General features: G+C 30.0%; 1 protein-coding gene across 1 annotated transcript; it reads right to left on the reverse strand.

Annotated features, from left to right (window-relative positions):
- Window positions 1-5,212: 5,212 nt before the first annotated feature.
- Window positions 5,213-7,472, reverse strand: LOC139491951 (E3 ubiquitin-protein ligase TRIM45-like). The gene has a single exon (XM_071279902.1). It carries the CDS (start codon window positions 7,307-7,309, stop codon window positions 5,375-5,377), a length of 1,935 nt encoding a protein of 644 aa, XP_071136003.1. The 5' UTR covers window positions 7,310-7,472; the 3' UTR covers window positions 5,213-5,374.
- Between the last annotated feature and the right edge of the window lie 12,605 nt (window positions 7,473-20,077).

Raw genomic sequence — 20,077 nt, forward strand, 5'->3', positions numbered from 1 at the left:
ATAAACGCGACGAGTTATTTTGTGGTTTACTATTTATGATCTTTGAAAACATTGTATATCCCAGTAAAAAGTTATTAGGCCACGTTCTTCGAGTTCGTCTGTTGTTAGTTCAAACATTCACTAATTCAATTAGAATAATAAATACTGTATCGTTCTTTCATTTTGTTTTATCGTTCTCTGTGTATATGAATGAGAAATGGGGTGTAGGTGAAAATGAAAATTTAATAAAAGTCTCCTAAATTTGATCAAAAGTAGAATTTCAATCCATAAGTGGGATACTTTTTTCTGAAACCATTTAATTTTACCTATTTAAAAGAGGTAAACAAAATATGCCGCGATTCGAATCATTTTCACATGAAATTGAATTGAAAAGTTCGAGTGTCATAATTGTTGAAAAACGCTACAATAATTTCTGGACCTATCGGCAGTATGGATGCAAAAACAATTGGCCGTTTCAGAATCTAAAGGACTATGGGTAATTCGTACCCCAAAATGAAAATAACGTCACGACATTGGTTGAATTTCCATTGTTTTGGACGTTTTTGAACAGATATATCATGTTAAGGAGGGGTATTTGCGAAAAATACCAGTCGAGAGAATGTTAAATTTCACGAGCCGTAAGGCGAGGGAAATTCATTCTCAAATACCCCTCAATAACATGATATATCTGTTTAATTACACCGAATGTTAATGTACTAAAACGCATTGATGATCGTGACGTTACAAGCGTCCAGTCGGATAGAGTATTTTTTGGCAAATACCACGGCAGAGAGGGTAAAAAAGGCATATCCTTTTAGCAAATACACCGGCGGCGTTAAAAATGAACGATATTCATTTGATAATAGTAAATTGGTGAAAAATACACTGGCTATTAACCAATCAAAACCCCGGATTCTTACATAAGGTGTAATTACAACCAATCACGACGTTTCGGTGTACATTTTTGAAAATATTACCCAGAATGCAATAGATTCTGAAACGGCGAATTGTAAAACAGAAAAAGACATATACAACATGCAACACAACCTTGCTGTTCATATAAACCCACTTTGAAGGCTATATTATTCTTCAGTTATCCAAAAATCAGTATTATTGTATAGCAATATAATATTTCCCACAGAAAGTAACCAAAAGTTAGCGTGCAATAAATCGTAAAATTCATAACGTCATCAACGACAAAATCTTAGTTTTAACCAATTTTTGCTTTCAAATATTATATTACTATACAATAAAAGGGTTATTGCATGAATATTGGGGATTATTGTCCCTCGTAGAACATATATTGCACTCGCAAGCTGGTGCAATATAAAATTCTACTCGGGACAATATTCCCCAATATTCATGCAATAACCCTATATTATTGCACAAATGAAAGGCGGAAGATACCAGAGGGTATTATCAGCTTAGTAGTCAGTACTTCGGTACTGACATGATTTAACAAACTTTCCAAAATTGTCCGTTTATAAATTTTGAAATTATTAAGAAACTAAGGTTTCAATTCCCTCATATCAGGCAAAGTTGGCTTTAGATGAATTTGGGTATTTATTTTAGGTAATTTTGACATAAAGCTCTTCAACGGTTTCGGTACTTATACATCTTCGGATTTCAAATGTTTGGCTTTGACTGAGCGTTCCTGATGAAGGTAAATACAGAAAAGCGCTTCGGACGCAAGAAATTATTCAATGTGTTGTTTTCAATTTTTTAAACTTACAAGTCAATAATAAACTGACTTCGCCATGGCTAAAAAAGATTCAGAAAAAAGGGTATGTGTCTGTCTTAAGTCTATTGTCTGTATTTAAGTATTGTCGTTTGTTGCTGTATATAATATTTAGTGTTTGAATTGTTTCATCATTGTCATTTCGTGTTTTTGTTGTTGTTGAATTTGTTGTATGGGTTATACTCATTGCTGAAGGCCGTACGATGATCTTTAGTTGTTAAATTCTATGTCATTCGGTTTCTGATATGATGATGTCGCATTTTCAATTTTACTACGACTTCTTATTTGTACAAAAATAATCTGCCTATTATATATAAGAAAACGAAAAATAGATGACATTTGGCGGCGTAATAAACACAAAGAACCATCTCCAAATCAACAAAACAGTAAAACCAATAAAATGTAATTTCAATATTTTATGGGAGAGAAGGCCTCTAATACTCCACATTGACACTAGATTGATACCTTTTTGTATCTTCTGAAATATCTTTCTACATTAGTTTATAATTTTTTAAGACGTTCTACTCTAGATAACTGTAAATAGAGAATATCATATCTGTCCTGAATGTTCTTGCATTTATATGTACTGTAGTCCTGTCTATAATGTTGTCATTTAAGTGTTATATTTAACATTGCCATTAAAGCGCGAGGTTTGGCTAACCTAAAAACAAGGCTCAACCCACCAATATTTCTTAAAATGTCCTGTACTAAGTCAGGAAAATGCGAGTAATTGTTGTTATCTTATACTACTAGTAGTAGTTCATTTCTGTGTGTGTTGCATTGTATTTTGTGTTTTGTTGCACTTCAGTGTTCCTGTTGTTTCGTTGTTTCCCTCTTATAGTTGATTTGTTTCCCTTGGTTTTAGTGTGTAACCCGGATTTGTTTTCTCGCAATCGATTCAAGTTATGAATTTCGAACAGCGGTATACTACTGTTGTCTTTATATATGGCTTTTTTCAATATCCCATGCATGCAGTGTGTGATATTGAAAAAAGCCATATCAAATAAACTTTATTATATACCCCAAGTAGTATTTTATGTAACATGATGTTATACAGATTCGGGGTTTGATCATGGATGAAAGCATTTGCAACAGTAACGATATCGATATCCTTACGAACGGCTGATACAGCACGATTGCCGTTACTTTATTTACAATTAATTTTATGATAATGCTGATTATCGCTATTTTAGGAAATTTTCCATTGATCTTGCTGACTGATAATTTCCTTTCACAGCGGAGTCGAGTGATATGAAAAATCATCGCTAGAAACTATGGGGCACTTGGCGGTGTCATTGAAATTGACATGAAATTGACAACGTCGTCATAGGTAAAATAGCGACAAACATATTATAGTTGGTCATCTCAAGTCGATTGCATTTCATTGCCGTACCGACTCAAGCGAGAAAATCAATCTCGTTGAGATAATCAGACTTCAATATTATATTAATTGAGGACAACAGAACCATTTCTACGTGCCTTTTGTAAACAACCAAGGAAAAAAAAAAACAATTTTTGAGTTGTCTCTTTTGTTCTTATGACACATCTTCTTATTTTTATATTGTACAATTTTTAATTGTACTGATAATGTGAAGCACTGTGTAAATCATACCATATTTCCTTATTTTGTATAATATAAAAAGTAAAATCACAAAAATACTGAACTCCGAGGAAAATTCAAAAAGGAAAGTCCAAAATCAAAAGTCCAAACACATCAAACGAATGGATAACAACTGTCATATTCCTGACTTGGTACAGGCATTTTCTAATGTAGAAAATGGTGGATTGAACCTGGTTTTATAGCTAGCTAAACCTCTCAATTATATGACAGTCGCATCAAATTCCATTACATTGTCAACGATGTGTGAACAAAACAAACATACTCAAAGAGTAAAAATGTCAAAAATAGGGGTACAGCAGTCAACATTATGTTATCATCTTAATCACTATAAAAACAACATATATAACAAAGAATTATAAGTACAAAAAGGCATACATCAAATTTAACATCCTCATTTTGCTTTTGAAGGATTGAGGTCATTAAAGTGTGAAATATAAAGCTGAATACAAATATTATACATCATCGCCGCCCCTGTCGTCAGATTATCAGCCCTGTGAGAGAGAAAAAACAACAACAATTTATGTGGTATTTCCTAAATCGCATAATGAAGAGAACTTTTACTTTCGGTGATCTTTTTAAATGATCTATTATTATTACTTTTGTAACATTTGTCTGGTAGAAACAATGTCGGTGTTGGTTATAAATGTTTACATATAGACACATTCATCCGTAAGTGTAAGTTTGTAACACTCATCTACGTCATATTGAGAAATTCCGGGGTTTCCCATGATATACTAGACGGTCATTAACCAGTTGCAATCCAAATCGGACGTCCCCACTTTAGACGAGCGATCAACTTGGTGACCTAATGAATCAATCCTTCAAATATTTTAGTCAGGCAACACAATACATAAACACACACATATACACACACACGAAAAGAGAATTACAATTACGTAAATGTAGATATATATCTTTCACGGTTAGAGACAAAAATGGACTCAAAATTGAAATTACAGACATGAAAGTACTTGCACTCAATGACAGCTTGTTAAAAGTACAATTTCAACTAACAAATGAATAGTTTTTCCAAGCTAAAAATACCGATAACTACACATCCAGTGAAGAGATGAAATTAACATGTCAAAATAAAAAGAGGACACTGTTTAGTTAGGTATAATTATATTTTGGATGTAACACTTCTTCTGATTTGCTAACATTATTTTTTTGGTTCATCAGCTTATATAAATACTCTTGTCATGTGACCATGACGCCACCAACATGTTTCATGTACTCCTTAAACAAACTTAGTTCAATAGTATAAGGAATGTTTTTTTTTTTTATTTTGGTTTTCTTCGAAATAACCTCAAACATATGGTGCACACTCTTGAACTACACGCTAGACGGGTTATTCAGTGTACACCACCTTTTTATGTTTTTTTCCTCATAGACAAAATACAGTCATTCCTTCAATATTACAAATCTAAACAAATACACATCAAATCAGTACCGATAAAGACAATTTTCAGAGATATAGCAACAATGCTAATTTGAAAACCTTAATCAAAAGAAATTTATAGCTTGGGGTTCGTGTTGTTTATTCTTTAGTTTTCTATGCTGTGTCGTGTGTACTATTGTTTTTCTGTTTGTCTTTTTCATTTTTAGCCATGGCGTTGTCAGTTTGTTTTAGATTTATGAGTTTGACTGTCCCTTTGGTATCTTTCGTTCCTCTTTTATAGACGACTAGATAGATCGTGTGCGCTCTATAAACACTTGACAATTCAGAGCTTGACATACAATAATAATTAAGTATACACGTCTGTATGTTGTTATCTTTTTGTTATGTTTTGTCGTATTATTGCTGTCTCTTTGACGTTTACACCACAGCTCCATTTATTCATGATGTATAGCAACTATAATTTAATGATCATATGAACCGATTTAAGATACTTTATTAAAAAAAAAATATCAATTCCATTTTATTCATTTTTCATACATGTAATGGAACTTTCCACGAACTAAATGTTAGAACAAACCGGTAAGTGTTTCCTTTTGAAGCGCATCCCCCAAGTGTATTCAGTTAACGAAATGCAGCTTTATTCAATTTCACATACGTATACTGGAACTTTCCATGAATTAAATGTTAAAATAAACCGGTTTGTATTTTGTTTAAATCGCATCACCCATGGATATCCAGTGATTGTGTTGTCTATATCTGATACAGGTATGATCTGGATAAGTTGTCCAGCAGGAGTCAGCTGATGTATGTTATGTGAACCGTATCCTACTACGTATATTTTCCCTTCTTTGTCAATTTCCTGATTATACGGATTGGATAAATTACTATGGTTATACTGAAAACCTTTACCGACATCTGATTGAAAGTTAATTGTGTGTCCCCCCTTACAATAAATGTATTCACCTTTCTGGTAACTGGTGACGAATCGTGTATCTGAGCTTGTTGTTTGTATTTGTTTTATCTTAGCCCCTGTTTCGGAGTTTAACCAAGAAATGGTACCGTTTCTGGCTGTTATGTACTGATTGTCAACCAAACATAAACCCCACAAAGGGACACTGCTATCTAATGTTTTAACTAATGTTAACGGTTTGACGTTGATTATAAATATCTTCTCTGTATTTGACGACACGGCTACAGTGCAATCATTCACCTTTGTGATATCAGTTGGGGGTTTCGAAATGTTTAATTTGTCCGTTTGTTTTCCATTTTTCTCATGATTAACCACCCTTTTCTTGTCATGGTCGGTTATAATTATATCGTCGTTGAAGAATATTCCACTGATAAAACTGCCTCTAATGTCGATTGTGAACAACACTTTTATCTTTTCAGTATGAACGTTTACAGTCTTTAAACCCAGAAAAGACGGCCTTTTTTCATTGTAATGTAGGTTACCGAAGCGAACAGTATCTGAAACAATTTCTGTAGCTTCAAACTTAACAGATATATCCCTTATTCCTTGTATAACTGTAGACAAATCCTTTTCGAACTTCGGAATTTTCCTTGAAATCTCCTCTAATTTGACGAAGCATTGTAGTTCAGATCCCTCGGATAGACATGTTTCAAATATATTCTTCCAATGATCAAACTTACTCTTCAATGTTAATAATTCTGTGGAATCCTCGCTTAGTCTTAGAAGATTTTCTTTCCTTGCACCATTTATTTCGTCTTTTATCTTATTTTCTATTTTATTCAATTTTTCGTTTATTTTTTGACGCATGTTTGCAACTTCCATTAAGACAGCAGTTATTTCTTTTTTGAAATTTGTCGTATAATGATTTCGTTTTTTTATAACTCCATCTAATTTTTTACCTGTTTCGTTTAACTTATTCATGAGTTCCTGTGCTTTTTTAGACTCTTTTACCCCAGATACAGCCTTATCTATGGCAACCACTTGTTCACATTTTCTATGGTGTACAGTAGCACAAATGGTACAACATGGCTGGGTGTGATCCTTGCAGTATATTTCTATTGTCTTCTCTGGATGTTCGTCGCAAGTAACAGAAGCACAACTATTTGAAATAGGCGTTTCTTCATGCATGTCTTTGATCGGTACTATCTTGTGATTTCGCGCCATTTTGTATGATCTGTGATAGTCTTCACAAGTATCACAATATGCTTCCTCACAAACCGTACACCAAGAAATTGCCTCTTTAGACACATTTTTACCGCTACAAGTATCACAAAGTTTTTCGGTTTTCTTCATTGCTTTCCTATCCATCATCGAAACGACAAAATAATTACCCGGCAAAGATCTAGCCCATGTCTCAGGATTCTTCAAATTGTCTCCCATAGGAATAAAGCGACGACATACCGGGCATTTGAATCCCTTTAAGTTGTTTCCTTTCGCCTTTGAAACGATATATGAACTTATACAAGTCTCACAAAACGTATGAAGGCACGGTAAATACTTTGGTTGTTTAAATATTTCAAAACATATACTACACGTCAATAAATCGACAAAATCTCCTTTTATGTGTTCAGCTTCTTCCCCCACGTTTAACGATGTCGCCATTTTATCATCATACAAACATTTATAAAATTTCCTTGTTCAAAGAATTTCAACTGATAAATATCTAAATACTTACATACTAATTTTAGTGTACGGATGTTGGTACTTTGCCGAACACTTTATTTATAACAAAAGTATATATCATAATTTTAACGGTTACGTGTTCGTTTGTGTTCTTTGTGTTTCTTTTGCATTTTCTTCCGGGGTCAATGTTTGGCTGGCTAGTCAACGATGTCAAAATTTAGAGTTTTGTAAATTGAAAACTTATTAAGAAATTATCCTCAAATATTAATTAAAAAGTATACTTCTTGTCCTCCTACGAGTTCTGTACGGTATACCAACAGAAATTGTCCTGAACGAATAAGTAAAAGTTGTCAAAAAGAGAGGCGAAAGATGTTAAGTATTGCGATCGGTTCGTGAAAGATCTGATATCGTATTATGAATGCTATCAAATTGAATTTACTTTAAACTCAGCTTAAAAAATGATGGTATAATCAACAGCATATCAAAGGAAAAACAGTATATGTCTGTCAATGTTATTATAATTCCTCAATAACACTGCACAATTACACAAAAAATGCAGAATATTATCATTAGAAAACACACAATCATGTGTGAATTATTGATGGAAAAGCACGTTTTATTTTAGTCAGATTTTACTATACCACGCGTCATTGAAAATTAAATTACTAGTTGATCAGGTAGTGTAGAATGTGTTATCGTATTTCCTCTAGAAAATGATCAGATTATTTAAGAAAAAGTTTTTTTGTTAATATTTAAAGAGGATTTATCGTGAAAGATCACAATATTAAATATCTTTAACCAGTGGATAAATTTTTTAATTAGACAAAACTATTGTCCTCAAATCTAAGCTAAAGCATTGGAGGAAAATGAGGCAGAAGGGCCCTATTGGAAAAATATACAATGATTTCACAACCAGAGTTTTCCTTAATTGATTGGTGACCACTTACCTTACTATAGTTTGAACGGACACTTATATATTGTTTTTGTAGCATTTCATTGTTTCTGTTGTTTTCTTCTTATAGCTGATGTGTTTACCTCGGTTTTGGTTTGTGACCCGGATTAGTCTTCGCTTAATCTATCTATGACTATCGAACAGTGGTATACAACTGTAGCTTTTATATACATCAATTACCAAAGAAAAGTTTAAAAACAAAAGTTTAACTACTAATTGCAATAGTGGCATGTGTCTTAACAACCAGAGGTTACACGATACTCGACCTTTCGCCATTTGATAATCTCATCATAGAAAATCAGGCCTTAATATTGTGTACTCTTGTCATGCGTTTCGTGTACACAAGACTCACTAAAGAGGGTCAAAAGATACAAGAGGGACATTCAAAGTCATTGATAGAGAATAAACTGACAACGCCATGGCTAAAAAAGAAAAAGACAAACAACAGTACACAAGACACAACTTAGAAAACTAAATACTAAGCAACACAAACCCCACCAAAAACTGGGGTGATGTTAGGTGTTCCGGAAGGGTATGCAGAACCTGCTTCACATGTGGCACCCGCGATGTTGCTCATTTTGGTTGACCGTTATGGCATTACCGTTTCAAAATGATATCGGATATGTTCCTTACGTCGTAACTACAATTCCCTGTCATTTCATGAATGTTACCTACCGAATTATACTATTTACCGGATTTGTTATAACATAAGCAACATGACGGGTACCACATGTGTAGCAGGATCTGCCTACCCTTCCGGAGCACCTGAGATCACTCCCAGTTTTTGGTGGGGTTCGTGTTGTTTATTCTTTAGTTTTCTATGTTGTGTCATGTGTACTATTGTTTGTCTGTTTTTCCTTTTCCTTTTTAGCCATGGCGTTGTCAGTTTATTTTCGATTTATGAGTTTGACTGTCCCTCTGGTATCTTTCGTCCCTCTTTTATTAGAAACAAGGTAAACAGTTTAACTCGGTAGGTCCGTTAGTGAAAAGGGAACGATATTTTTCGATATCATCTGTGAAACAGATATTCCATAACGGTCAATTATATCATCTCTTCTTTGTAAATTTTGTCTTCAACCGACCTTATTTATAATTTCTAGATGTAAGTCAAGATATGAGGCCGACTTAATTTTATCTGGTGTATCCTTTATCTCTAGTTCGATGGAATAGATGCAATCAACATAGTTACACATTTTGAATTATTTAGTGAGAGAACATTATCTAAATATGAACGAAAGTAAAGATTAAGGATATTGCTAACTTTATGTGTTCCTCAAAGGTCCCAGTATGACGTCAGCCTCATAAGAATAAAGGAACAAGTCGGTAAGAAAAGGGACACAGTTGGTACTCATGGGAATGACGAGAGTTTGTTGAAAAACACGTCCTCCAAACGTAACAAATATGTTGCCAATCAAGAAATCAAGCATCTTGATAATGTAAGTTCCACTGATTTTTTTGTTTGAATAAGAGTAAATTTTTGCAAGGAAGGATTTATCCCTTCCAAAGACAAGATACTTATTTCTATGTTAGCTATACTATTTTATGAAACAAAGCAATATCAACTCTATCAATTTGTCTTTTTGGTCCGAATGTGGAATTCTATTGTAGAAAAGTCGAGTGTTTTAAAACTTTTGCAAGATGAAAGAGTTCTAGATTGTATGTACTCAAAAAGTCCCCCTGGAATTTTCAAATTTTTAAATCTTTGGAGTCCGGCTTTGATTGCTGATAAAATTAATGTTAATTATTTAGAAAGAGGTTGTGTGCAGCACTTGGAAGACCCAGGAATATACTGGTGTTTGTAAGGACACTTGTGTAGTGATTATTGACGCTCTAATCAAGTAAAAAAGCTAGCTAAAGTACGTAATTGAAGAGCATTGATTATCGAAAATTCAAAAGATTTTGCCAAATACTTTCCCGCCTATAACATGTTAAGGGTTATTGATAAAGACATCATGAAGAACAGGATCTAATTGAAGAATTTTGACCTGTTTGCACACACTATATATTCATTCTTAGTGTTTCTTGTATGTCTATTTTATTATGTTAATTTAACTGGGACAAATTTCCTTTAATTTCGTTCGCATAAATACTAACGTGTATACTCTAAATATATATATTAAACCATGACCCGCCATAACCTTATTCCCTAATAAAAGTAATTTCACATGTTTTAGCCATTTAGTCAATTATATCAATAACATAGTGTCGCGATAGTAACGCTTCTGAGTAAGTCCATCATGATATGATCTCTCACGATCTTGTTCACTGTCATAAAAAATCAGATCTTGATCTTTCACATTGTACAGTTGATATGCCGAGAAAAGGAGTTAAACAACAAGGCTATAGTGATTTAACTCTTATAAAGTCCCTGTCACATGGTAATCATTTACTCTTGCATGTACATAGACATGTGTCAAGGTTTGCCTATGTGTGTGTTGAACAAAAGTAATGATTAAAGTGCTTTATAAAAAAGATGTGTATGCGTTCTGGATATATATTTTGTTTATCTTGATAACAATAAACTGCCTGATATTCGTATACGAATGCAAACCATACGAATGTCTCACATGTCTCACTGGCAATAATACCACATCTTTTTGTTTGTATATGTCAAAAGAATATTTTATTAATACCATAATTTTGAAATATAAAGTAATATCTGTTTTAATTTAATTTTAACGGAATTATATCAACTTTTGCTATCTTGTTTTATCATAAGTTTCAACTTGTAAAGTATCCAATGTATACATTTGATGCACCTTTTTCTTTTTATTACTTGTATTTGTAAAAATCGGTATTTTTAAACAAAACTCTTTTTGTATCGCTTTTAAAATGTACAAGTACTACCATTAGGCTAATGAATATATTTCTCTCTATCTATCTATCTGCGGTATAGACGAAGTGCACACTTGCTACATGTTTATACTCTGTTTGTCCAAAGTCTCGTTGGTGGTTGTATTGTACTATCTTTGTTCTGAAGACATTTTTGCAGGTGACAGACCTTTGGTTGTTACTTTGTTTCTGCTAGATGTATTATGGACTAAGAACGAATAAGAGTTTTGTTTCATGTATTTGATTTTGATGTTATATTTGTTATTCTCGTGGGATTTTTTCTGATGCTTGGTCCGTTTCTGTGTGTGTTACATTGTAGTGTTGTGTCGTTGTTCTCCTCTTATATTTATGCGTTTCCCTCAGTTTTAGTTTGTTACCCCGATTTTGTTTTTTGTCCATGGATTTATGAGTTTGAACAGCGGTATACTACTGTTGCCTTTATTTGTTATTGTGCTGATACCTATTTTTGAAGACTATGTGTTTTGGGGTTATTTTTATCTCGCGTTTGGTTGCTGTATCATTGAAGTGTATGCCGTCCACATCACCAATTCATTCATAATACACCTTAACTCAATGTCATTGTTTTGAATCGATTTCGGATATTTTATTTCATTACAATAGAAATATTAATAACTTGATGGATTAGTTTATTAGTTGTAGTTCATTTAATTTCGCATACGTATACTGGAACATTCGAACAATGAAATTTTAACAAAAACCGGTTAGTATTTCGTTTAAAGCGCCTAACCGAATGACCTCCAGTAATTGAATTTTTGATATCTGATTAAGGAATGATACGGATAAGTTGCCCAACACAATCACTTTTGAAACAATATCAGTACTTACGCAAGGCTAAAAAACGTATAAACGCACGTTAAATACAAATTTGGTAGTTAAAATGTTTAGACAAACAGTAAAAGTCAAGAGAAAGTCTATCATTGCTAAAGTTTATTCAGACTTTTTATAGAGTCATCTTTTATAGTCTATCATTGCTAAAGTTTATTCAGACTTTTTATAGAGTCATCTTTTATAGTCTATCATTGCTAAAGTTTATTCAGACTTTTTATAAAGTCATCTTTTATAGTCTATCATTGCTAAAGTTTATTCAGACTTTTTATAGGGTCATCATTTATAGTCTATCATTGCTAAAGTTTATTCAGACTTTTTATAGAGTCATCTTTTATAGTCTATCATTACTAAAGTTTATTCAGACTTTTTATAGAGTCATCTTTTATAGTCTATCATTGCTAAAGTTTATTCAGACTTTTTATAGAGTCATCGTTTATAGTCTATCATTGTAAAGTTTATTCAGACTTTTTATAGAGTCATCATTTATAGTCTATCATTGCTAAAGTTTATTCAGACTTTTTATAGAGTCATCGTTTATAGTCTATCATTGCTAAAGTTTATTCAGACTTTTTATAGGGTCATCATTTATAGTCTATCATTACTAAAGTTTATTAAGATTTTTTATAGAGTCATCTTTTATAGTCTATCATTGCTAAAGTTTATTCAGACTTTTTATAGAGTCATCATTTATAGTCTATCATTACTAAAGTTTATTCAGACTTTTTATAGGGTCATCGGTTATAGTTTATCATTGCTAAAGTTTATTCAGACTTTTTATAGAGTCATCTTTTATAGTCTATCATTGCTAAAGTTTATTCAGACTTTTTATAGAGTCATCTTTTATAGTCTATCATTGCTAAAGTTTATTCAGACTTTTTATAGAGTCATCTTTTATAGTCTATCATTGCTAAAGTTTATTCAGACTTTTTATAGGGTCATCATTTATAGTCTATCATTGCTAAAGTTTATTCAGACTTTTTATAGAGTCATCATTTATAGTCTATCATTGCTAAAGTTTATTCAGACTTTTTATAGAGTCATCTTTTATAGTCTATCATTGCTAAAGTTTATTCAGACTTTTTATAGAGTCATCTTTTATAGTCTATCTTTGCTAAAGTTTATTCAGACTTTTTATAGAGTCATCATTTATAGTCTATCATTACTAAAGTTTATTCAGACTTTTTATAGGGTCATCGGTTATAGTTTATCATTGCTAAAGTTTATTCAGACTTTTTATAGAGTCATCTTTTATAGTCTATCATTGCTAAAGTTTATTCAGACTTTTTATAGAGTCATCGTTTATAGTCTATCATTGCTAAAGTTTATTCAGACTTTTTATAGAGTCATCATTTATAGTCTATCATTGCTAAAGTTTATTCAGACTTTTTATAGAGTCATCTTTTATAGTCTATCATTGCTAAAGTTTATTCAGACTTTTTATAGAGTCATCTTTTATAGTCTATCTTTGCTAAAGTTTATTCAGACTTTTTATAGGGTCATCATTTATAGTCTATCATTGCTAAAGTTTATTCAGACTTTTTATAGGGTCATCATTTATAGTCTATCATTGCTAAAGTTTATTCAGACTTTTTATAGGGTCATCATTTATAGTCTATCATTGTTAAAGTTTATTCAGACTTTTTATAGAGTCATCGTTTATAGTCTATCATTGCTAAAGTTTATTCAGACTTTTTATAGAGTCATCTTTTATAGTCTATCATTGCTAAAGTTTATTCAGACTTTTTATAGAGTCATCTTTTATAGTCTATCATTGCTAAAGTTTATTCAGACTTTTTATAGAGTCATCTTTTATAGTCTATCTTTGCTAAAGTTTATTCAGACTTTTTATAGAGTCATCGGTTATAGTTTATCATTGCTAAAGTTTATTCAGACTTTTTATAGAGTTATCATTTATAGTCTATCATTGCTAAAGTTTATTCAGACTTTTTATAGGGTCATCATTTATAGTCTATCATTGCTAAAGTTTATTCAGACTTTTTATAGAGTCATCTTTTATAGTCTATCATTGCTAAAGTTTATTCAGACTTTTTATAGAGTCATCTTTTATAGTCTATCATTGCTAAAGTTTATTCAGACTTTTTATAGAGTCATCGTTTATAGTCTATCATTGCTAAAGTTTATTCAGACTTTTTATAGAATCATCATTTATAGTCTATCATTGCTAAAGTTTATTCAGACTTTTTATAGAGTCATCGTTTATAGTCTATCATTGCTAAAGTTTATTCAGACTTTTTATAGAATCATCATTTATAGTCTATCATTGCTAAAGTTTATTCAGACTTTTTATAGAGTCATCGTTTATAGTCTATCTTTGCTAAAGTTTATTCAGACTTTTTATAGAGTCATCATTTATAGTCTATCATTGCTAAAGTTTATTCAGACTTTTTATAGAGTCATCATTTATAGTCTATCATTGCTAAAGTTTATTCAGACTTTTTATAGAGTCATCTTTTATAGTCTATCATTGCTAAAGTTTATTCAGACTTTTTATAGAGTCATCATTTATAGTCTATCATTGCTAAAGTTTATTCAGACTTTTTATAGAGTCATCTTTTATAGTCTATCATTGTTAAAGTTTATTCAGACTTTTTATAGAGTCATCTTTTATAGTCTTTCATTGCTAAAGTTTATTCAGACTTTTTATAGAATCATCATTTATAGTCTATCATTGCTAAAGTTTATTCAGACTTTTTATAGAGTCATCATTTATAGTCTATCATTGTTAAAGTTTATTCAGACTTTTTATAGAGTCATCTTTTATAGTCTATCATTGCTAAAGTTTATTCAGACTTTTTATAGGGTCATCATTTATAGTCTATCATTGCTAAAGTTTATTAAGACTTTTTATAGAGTCATCTTTTATAGTCTATCATTACTAAAGTTTATTCAGACTTTTTATAGAATCATCATTTATAGTCTATCATTGCTAAAGTTTATTCAGACTTTTTATAGAGTCATCTTTTATAGTCTATCATTACTAAAGTTTATTCAGACTTTTTATAGAGTCATCTTTTATAGTCTATCATTGCTAAAGTTTATTCAGACTTTTTATAGAGTCATCTTTTATAGTCTATCATTGCTAAAGTTTATTCAGACTTTTTATAGAGTCATCTTTTATAGTCTATCATTGCTAAAGTTTATTCAGACTTTTTATAGAGTCATCTTTTATAGTCTATCATTGCTAAAGTTTATTCAGACTTTTTATAGAGTCATCATTTATAGTCTATCATTGCTAAAGTTTATTCAGACTTTTTATAGAATCATCATTTATAGTCTATCATTGCTAAAGTTTATTCAGACCTTTTATAGAATCATCATTTATAGTCTATCATTGCTAAAGTTTATTCAGACTTTTTATAGAGTCATCTTTTATAGTCTATCATTGCTAAAGTTTATTCAGACTTTTTATAGAGTCATCGTTTATAGTCTATCATTGCTAAAGTTTATTCAGACTTTTTATAGGGTCATCATTTCCAGTCTATCATTGCTAAAGTTTATTCAGACTTTTTATAGAGTCATCGGTTATAGTTTATCATTGCTAAAGTTTATTCAGACTTTTTATAGGGTCATCATTTATAGTCTATCATTGCTAAAGTTTATTCAGACATTTTATAGGGTCATCATTTATAGTCTATCGTTGCTAAAGTTTATTCAGACTTTTTATAGAGTCATCATTTATAGTCTATCATTGCTAAAGTTTATTAAGATTTTTTATAGAGTCATCTTTTATAGTCTATCATTGCTAAAGTTTATTCCGATTTTTTATAGAGTCATCTTTTATAGTCTATCATTGCTAAAGTTTATTCAGACTTTTTATAGAGTCATCTTTTATAGTCTATCATTGCTAAAGTTTATTCAGACTTTTTATAGAGTCATCGTTTATAGTCTATCATTGCTAAAGTTTATTCCGATTTTTTATAGAGTCATCTTTTATAGTCTATCATTGCTAAAGTTTATTCAGACTTTTTATAGAGTCATCTTTTATAGTCTATCATTGCTAAAGTTTATTCAGACTTTTTATAGAGTCATCTTTTATATTCTATCATTGCTAAAGTTTATTCAGACTTTTTATAGAGTCATCGTTTATAGTCTATCATTGCTAAAGTTTATTCCGATTTTTTATAGAGTCATCTTTTATAGTCTATCATTGCTAAAGTTTATTCAGACTTTTTATAGAGTCATCATTTATAGTCTATCGTTGCTAAAGTTTATTCCGATTTTTTATAGAGTCATCTTTTATAGTCTATCATTGCTAAAGTTTATTCAGACTTTTTATAGAGTCATCATTTATAGTCTATCATTGCTAAAGTTTATTCAGACTTTTTATAGAGTCATCTTTTATAGTCTATCTTTGCTAAAGTTTATTCAGACTTTTTATAGAGTCATCATTTATAGTCTATCTTTGCTAAAGTTTATTCAGACTTTTTATAGAGTCATCATTTATAGTCTATCTTTGCTAAAGTTTATTCAGACTTTTTATAGGGTCATCGTTTATAGTCTATCATTGCTAAAGTTTATTAAGATTTTTTATAGAGTCATCTTTTATAGTCTATCTTTGCTAAAGTTTATTCAGACTTTTTATAGAGTCATCTTTTATAGTCTATCATTGCTAAAGTTTATTCAGACCTTTTATAGAATCATCATTTATAGTCTATCATTGCTAAAGTTTATTCAGACTTTTTATAGGGTCATCATTTATAGTCTATCATTGCTAAAGTTTATTCCGATTTTTTATAGAGTCATCTTTTATAGTCTATCATTGCTAAAGTTTATTCAGACTTTTTAAAGAGTCATCATTTATAGTCTATCATTGCTAAAGTTTATTCAGACTTTTTATAGGGTCATCATTTATAGTCTATCATTGCTAAAGTTTATTCAGACTTTTTATAGGGTCATCGGTTATAGTTTATCTTTGTTAAAGTTTATTAAGATTTTTTATAGAGTCATCTTTTATAGTCTATCATTGCTAAAGTTTATTCAGACTTTTTATAGAGTCATCTTTTATAGTCTATCATTGCTAAAGTTTATTCAGACTTTTTATAGAGTCATCATTTATAGTCTATCTTTGGTAAAGTTTATTCAGACTTTTTATAGAGTCATCTTTTATAGTCTATCATTGCTAAAGTTTATTCAGACTTTTTATAGAGTCATCATTTATAGTCTTTCTTTGGTAAAGTTTATTCAGACTTTTTATAAAGTTATCATTTATAGTCTATCATTGCTAAAGTTTATTAAGATTTTTTATAGAGTCATCTTTTATAGTCTATCTTTGCTAAAGTTTATTCAGACTTTTTATAGAGTCATCTTTTATAGTCTATCATTGCTAAAGTTTATTCAGACTTTTTATAGGGTCATCGGTTATAGTTTATCATTGCTAAAGTTTATTCAGACTTTTTATAGAGTTATCATTTATAGTCTATCATTGTTAAAGTTTATTCAGACTTTTTATAGAGTCATCATTTATAGTCTATCATTGCTAAAGTTTATTCAGACTTTTTATAGAGTCATCATTTATAGTCTATCTTTGGTAAAGTTTATTCAGACTTTTTATAAAGTTATCATTTATAGTCTATCATTGCTAAAGTTTATTAAGATTTTTTATAGAGTCATCTTTTATAGTCTATCTTTGCTAAAGTTTATTCAGACTTTTTATAGAGTCATCTTTTATAGTCTATCATTGCTAAAGTTTATTCAGACTTTTTATAGGGTCATCGGTTATAGTTTATCATTGCTAAAGTTTATTCAGACTTTTTATAGAGTTATCATTTATAGTCTATCTTTGGTAAAGTTTATTCAGACTTTTTATAGAGTCATCTTTTATAGTCTATCATTGCTAAAGTTTATTCAGACTTTTTATAGGGTCATCGGTTATAGTTTATCATTGCTAAAGTTTATTCAGACTTTTTATAGAGTTATCATTTATAGTCTATCGTTGCTAAAGTTTATTCAGACTTTTTATAGAATCATCATTTATAGTCTATCATTGCTAAAGTTTATTCAGACTTTTTATAGAATCATCATTTATAGTCTATCATTGCTAAAGTTTATTCAGACTTTTTATAGAGTCATCATTTATAGTCTATCATTGCTAAAGTTTATTCAGACTTTTTATAGAATCATCATTTATAGTCTATCATTGCTAAAGTTTATTAAGATTTTTTATAGAGTCATCGTTTATAGTCTATCATTGCTAAAGTTTATTAAGACTTTTTATAGAGTCATCTTTTATAGTCTATCATTACTAAAGTTTATTCAGACTTTTTATAGAATCATCTTTTATAGTCTATCATTGCTAAAGTTTATTCAGACTTTTTATAGAGTCATCTTTTATAGTCTATCATTACTAAAGTTTATTCAGACTTTTTATAGAGTCATCTTTTATAGTCTATCATTGCTAAAGTTTATTCAGACTTTTTATAGAGTCATCTTTTATAGTCTATCATTACTAAAGTTTATTCAGACTTTTTATAGAGTCATCTTTTATAGTCTATCATTGCTAAAGTTTATTCAGACTTTTTATAGAGTCATCTTTTATAGTCTATCATTGCTAAAGTTTATTCAGACTTTTTATAGAATCATCATTTATAGTCTATCATTGCTAAAGTTTATTCAGACTTTTTATAGAGTCATCTTTTATAGTCTATCATTACTAAAGTTTATTCAGACTTTTTATAGAGTCATCTTTTATAGTCTATCATTGCTAAAGTTTATTCAGACTTTTTATAGAGTCATCGTTTATAGTCTATCATTGTAAAGTTTATTCAGACTTTTTATAGAGTCATCATTTATAGTCTATCATTGCTAAAGTTTATTCAGACTTTTTATAGAATCATCATTTATAGTCTATCATTGCTAAAGTTTATTAAGATTTTTTATAGAGTCATCGTTTATAGTCTATCATTGCTAAAGTTTATTAAGACTTTTTATAGAGTCATCTTTTATAGTCTATCATTACTAAAGTTTATTCAGACTTTTTATAGAATCATCTTTTATAGTCTATCATTGCTAAAGTTTATTCAGACTTTTTATAGAGTCATCTTTTATAGTCTATCATTGCTAAAGTTTATTCAGACTTTTTATAGAGTCATCTTTTATAGTCTATCATTGCTAAAGTTTATTCAGACTTTTTATAGAGTCATCTTTTATAGTCTATCATTACTAAAGTTTATTCAGACTTTTTATAGAGTCATCTTTTATAGTCTATCATTGCTAAAGTTTATTCAGACTTTTTATAGAGTCATCTTTTATAGTCTATCATTGCTAAAGTTTATTCAGACTTTTTATAGAATCATCATTTATAGTCTATCATTGCTAAAGTTTATTCAGACTTTTTATAGAGTCATCTTTTATAGTCTATCATTACTAAAGTTTATTCAGACTTTTTATAGAGTCATCTTTTATAGTCTATCATTGCTAAAGTTTATTCAGACTTTTTATAGAGTCATCGTTTATAGTCTATCATTGTAAAGTTTATTCAGACTTTTTATAGAGTCATCATTTATAGTCTATCATTGCTAAAGTTTATTCAGACATTTTATAGAGTCATCATTTATAGTCTATCATTGCTAAAGTTTATTCAGACTTTTTATAGAGTCATCTTTTATAGTCTATCATTGCTAAAGTTTATTAAGATTTTTTATAGAGTCATCTTTTATAGTCTATCATTGCTAAAGTTTATTCAGACTTGTTATAGAGTCATCATTTATAGTCTATCATTGCTAAAGTTTATTCAGACTTTTTATAGGGTCATCATTTATAGTCTATCATTGCTAAAGTTTATTCAGACTTTTTATAGAATCATCATTTATAGTCTATCATTGCTAAAGTTTATTCAGACTTTTTATAGGGTCATCATTTATAGTCTATCATTGCTAAAGTTTATTCAGACTTTTTATAGGGTCATCATTTATAGTCTCTCATTGCTAAATTTTATTCAGACATTTTATAGGGTCATCATTTATAGTCTATCATTGCTAAAGTTTATTCAGATTTTTTATAGAGTCATCTTTTATAGTCTATCATTGCTAAAGTTTATTCAGACTTTTTATAGAGTCATCTTTTATAGTCTATCATTGCTAAAGTTTATTCAGACC

This window comes from Mytilus edulis, chromosome 10, assembly GCF_963676685.1.
Source record: "Mytilus edulis chromosome 10, xbMytEdul2.2, whole genome shotgun sequence".
Taxonomy (NCBI): domain Eukaryota; kingdom Metazoa; phylum Mollusca; class Bivalvia; order Mytilida; family Mytilidae; genus Mytilus; species Mytilus edulis.